The 5,000-nt window shown below is 32.9% G+C and overlaps 2 protein-coding genes across 2 annotated transcripts in view; one reads left to right on the plus strand and one right to left on the minus strand.

Moving 5' to 3' along the window:
* The window catches only part of LOC123509429, a 158,115-nt gene that overhangs the window by 132,663 nt on the left and 20,452 nt on the right, over window positions 1-5,000 (plus strand). The window lies entirely within an intron of this gene.
* LOC123509437 (cuticle protein 19-like) overlaps window positions 3,922-5,000 on the minus strand; it is a 9,488-nt gene continuing 8,409 nt past the window's right edge. Inside the window, exon 4 of the mRNA XM_045263730.1 lies at window positions 3,922-4,107. Coding sequence (XP_045119665.1) covers window positions 4,078-4,107 — 30 coding nt within the window. The 3' untranslated portion in view covers window positions 3,922-4,077. The remainder of the gene's footprint in view (window positions 4,108-5,000) is intronic.

Raw genomic sequence — 5,000 nt, forward strand, 5'->3', positions numbered from 1 at the left:
ATTTTAATATATTTACATTAATACTCCCTGCGTCACTTCTCGCCCAGTGCAAAGACTCACCTGGAATCTTGACTTATTTCTCCTTTTTTATTATTATTATTATCATCATTCCCATTAGTAATTCGTGGTAGTTTCTGGAATAAGGAGTTTTAGTAATTTTTATAAGTAATTAGGTTTGATCTTTAAGTTAGAGTGGAGGAAACTGCTAATTCATCCTGGTTTTTCATTATTTTTGTTATTATTATTACTATTTTTATTCCTCCCATATGTAATTCGTGGTAGTTTCTGGAATATGGAGAGTTTTAGTGATTTTCTTGTGTAATTGAAAGGATTGATTCATACACTAATGCCGAAGAAGCTGTTAATTCACCTTTTTATTTTTATCATTATTACTATTACTATTCCTTCCATTTGTAATTCATGGTGATTTGTGGAATAAGGAGGGACTTTTAGTAATTTTCATATGTAATTGGAAGGATTAATTCATAAACTAATGTCGAGGAAGCTTTTCACCCTGGCCATTTCACCCTTCCTTTTATATTTTTCATCATTACTACTATTATTATTCCTTCCATTTGTTATTCGTGGTGATTTGTGGAATATGGAGTGGGTTTTGAGTACTTTATATTTGTAATTGGAAAGATTGAATCAAAAGTTAGTGTAGAGAAAACTGGTTCATTATTTCGTTTTTCTATTTTTTTTTTTTTTTTTAATATACAGCATTTTTTTATCTTTTTTTTTTTTACTCTGCATGTTTAATTCGAGGGATTTTTTTTTTTCTTATTTAGTGTAGAGGGAACTGTTTCATTGCATTTCCTGTGTTTTCTTTCTTCTTTTTTTTTTTCATTTTGGTTTTTAGTTTTTTTTTTTTAAGTGATAATTCGTGACTTTTTCCCTTCTTTCAGTATGTTTGTTTGTGTGTTTTCATCTTTAACTGAGAAGATTGGTTTATAAGTCAATATAAAGGAAAATTTTACTTCATGTCTTCATTTTCCCTGTTTTTCAAGTATTAATTCACATCTCTCTCTCTCTCTCTCTCTCTCTCTCTCTCTCTCTCTCTCTCTCTCTCTCTCTCTCTCTCTCTCTCTCTCTCTCTCTCTCTCTCTCTCTCTCTCTCTCTCTCTCTCTCTCTCTCTCTCTCTCTCTCTCTCTCTCTCTCTCTCTCTCTCTCTCTCTCTGCATTTAAAAGTAAAAACCAAATATATGTTTTATCCTCGTTTCCCCTTCTTTTTCCCATTCATTTACATATTTTCTTTTTGCTTCAGTTCTAATCGTAACACTTTATGGAACACGGACTCACTTTTCATGCATACACTAAAGAGAGGAGGAATAAAATAAATGAATAACTTGTACATATATTTTTTTTCGATTCTTTATATTGCAATTCGTTATACAAACCTCACTCTTTCGTACATGACATGGAGGAATAAGATAAATGGATAATTCGTATATGTATTTGATTTTCGATTCTGTATATTGCAATTCATTATACAAACCTTACTCTTTCGTACATGGAGGAATAAGATAATTCGTATATGTATTTAATTTTCGATTCTGTATATTGCAATTCGTTATACAAACCTCATTCTTTCGTACGTGGGGGAATAGAATAAATGGATAACTTGTACATATCTCTCTTTTTTTATTCTTTATATTGCAATTCGTTATACAAACCTCACTCTTTCGTACATGGAGGAATAAGATAATTCGTATATGTATTTAATTTTCGATTTTTTTTATTGCAATTCGTTATACAAACCTCACTCTTTCGTATATGAAGGAATAGAATAAATGTATAATTCGTACATATCTCTCTTTTTTTATTCTTTATATTGCAATTCGTTATACAAACCTCACTCTTTCGTACATGGAGGAATAAGATAAATGGATAATTCGTATATGTATTTGATTTTCGATTCTGTATATTGCAATTCGTTATACAAACCTTACTCTTTCGTACATGGAGGAATAAGATAAATGGATAATTCGTATATTGCAATTCGTTATACAAACCTCACTCTTTCGTATATGAAGGAATAGAATAAATGTATAATCCGTATATATATTCTCTTTTCCTCTTTATCACTTTTTATTAACTGGTTATTTGTTATCTTCTGTCATTTTCCTATCTTTTATTCTTTATTTTGTTCGTTTCATTGCTGTGTGTTTTATTTATCATCTTATTTTGTCTTTTCTTCAGTTGTTTCTCGATAATTCGTACATACAATCTTTTCTTCGCATCTTTATATTGCAGTTCGTTATATAAACCTCACTTTCTCGTATGTATGTGTATGTATGCATGTATGAATGAATAGATGTGTATATTAACTTCATCGTTGCTAACTCACTTCATTGATATACACAAAAGCACTGACTAATTTACATACGTACATTATTCAATCTACCCTCACTCTTTTCCCGTCACTCTGCCTCACCCTAGCACTTTTTCCCCTCTCTTCCTCACTCTAGTACTCGTTTTCCTCATTCTCCCTCATTCTGGCACTCTTTTCCCCTCTTCTTCACTCTAACACTCTTTTTTTCTTCTCTTCCTTCACTCTAGCACTTTTTCCCCTCACTCTGCCTCACTCTAGCCTCTTCCTCACCCTAGCAGTCTTTTCCCTCACTCTCCCTCACTCTAGCGCATTTTTCCCCTCACTCTTCCTCTATCTAGCACTCTTTTTTCCCTCTCTCTATCACTCTAAGCATTTTTTTCCCTCTCTACCTCACTCTAAGCACTTTTCCCCTCACTCTCCCTCACTCTAGCACTTTATTCCCTCTCTCTCGCTAACAGTCTTTTCCCATTACCTATACATAATACAGAGGCAAGTAGAGTGTATTTCAAAGCACACACGTACAGTATTCATCTCATGTATACTTATTAACTAATCCATGTATACAAATCTTAAAGCACCAGTGGCTTCATCTATACATAATACATAACACATAGGTAAGTAGAGTGTATTTCAAAGCATGCACATACAATATCCATTTGCCATGTATACTTATTGGCCAATTCATGTATATAAACAATCCATGTATAAAATCAGTCTTGAAACAGTAGTAGCTTCATTCCATACATCATACATAATACATAGGCAAGTAGAGTGTATTTTAAAGCATAAACATACAATATTCATCTTCTATGTATACTTATTAGCCAGTCCATGTATATAAATTAATCTTCAAACACTAGTACCTTCAATCAATACATAATACATAACACATAGACAAGTAGAGAGTATTCCAAATCACGCACATACAATATTCATCTACCTTGTGTATTTTTTCAAGAGTGTAAGTATAATTTTGAAGCATTAGTCAGAGTATTGGCGATAAAAAGGTACATTTATTAATATTTCTCTGTGATGGAGTGCCTCGCCATATTCCCCAATTATTTATATTTGTTTGTATGTTTGTTTTAGCAGGACACGATAAACAGGTGTCTCTGTGTGTGTGTGTGTGTGTGTGTGTGTGTGTGTGTGTGTGTGTGTGTGTGTGTGTGTGTGTGTGTGTGTGTGTGTGTGTGTAGGGTTCTTGTTTGAGGTGAGACAGGCAGCCATACGGACAGACAGAGAGAGAGAGAGAGAGAGAGAGAGAGAGAGAGAGAGAGAGAGAGAGAGAGAGAGAGAGAGAGAAATAGCAACAGATAAAAATGGATAAACAGATGGACAGACAGACAGACAGACAGACAGACAGACAGACAGACAGACAGAAGAGGCACAAACAGACAGGAAAAAAGGACAGATACAAGCAGATAGATAGAAAAACAGACAGACAGACAAAAAAATAGAGAAAGAGACACAAACACACAGACAAACAGATAGACAGACAAAAAAAGACAGACAAACAGACAGACAAATACAACATTCACTATCCTTTCCACATTTTCAATAATAATAATAATAATAACAATAGTAGTAATAGTAGTAGTAGTAGTAGTAGTAGTAGTAGTAGTAGTAGTAGTAGTAGTAGTAGTAGTAGTAGTAGTAAACAAAGGCACTCATAGCAAGTACCTTAATTACCTAATCCATTGAGCAGGTGAGGGAGGGAACACACCTGTCTTGCCTACACAGGTGACTAATGCACGTGTCCACCCTCGTAAGATACCTGTGTAAAGAGAAACCGGTCAATTAGAGAGAGAGAGAGAGAGAGAGAGAGAGAGAGAGAGACTGATACTTTTTCTTTTCTTCTTTTTGGCTTCTTAGTGTAAAGAGAAACTGGTCTATTAGAGAGAGAGAGAGAGAGAGAGAGAGAGAGAGAGAGAGAGAGAGAGAGAGAGAGAGAGAGAGAGAGAGAGAGAGGTAAGAATTGATGTTTTCTGTAACTTTTCTTTTCTTCCTTTTCTTCTTTCTTCTTTTATTTCAATTGAGAGAGAGAGAGAGAGAGAGAGAGAGAGAGAGAGAGAGAGAGAGAGAGAGAGCTATCAATATTTTCTTTTTCCTTTCCTTCTTTATTTATTTATCTACCTATTCTGTTTTCCTTAATTATATATTCATTCATTTATTCTTTCTTTTCTATTCCTCTCCTTTATTCATAACGTTTATTGTGTCTATCTTCCTATTCATCTATTTATCATATTAATCCATTCATTTCTCTATCTCTGTCTACTTCGCTTATTCATTTCTAGTTCCTTCATTCAGTTATCTATCTATCTCTATTTACCTTGTTTATTCATCTATTTGTCTATACATGTGCTTCATTCATTTATCCATCTATGTATTTACTTCATTCATTTTTTTTTTTTCTATTTAATTCATTTCTTCATTTATTAACTTCTTATTTACCTCACGTGTTCATTTATCAGTTTTTTGCTTTATTTGTTCATTTATTCATTTTTTTTATTTACTTTCTTCACGTGTTCACTTGTTTCTATTTTTTTGATTTTCTTATTTCCTTACTTTTTATATTTACTTATTTCATGTGTTTATCGCTATTTACTCTATTCATTTCTTTACTTCTCTATTTACTTTATTTATTCATTTATTTTCTTGCCTCTTTAC

This window comes from Portunus trituberculatus, chromosome 3 (genome assembly GCF_017591435.1).
Source record: "Portunus trituberculatus isolate SZX2019 chromosome 3, ASM1759143v1, whole genome shotgun sequence".
Taxonomy (NCBI): Eukaryota; Metazoa; Arthropoda; class Malacostraca; order Decapoda; family Portunidae; genus Portunus; species Portunus trituberculatus.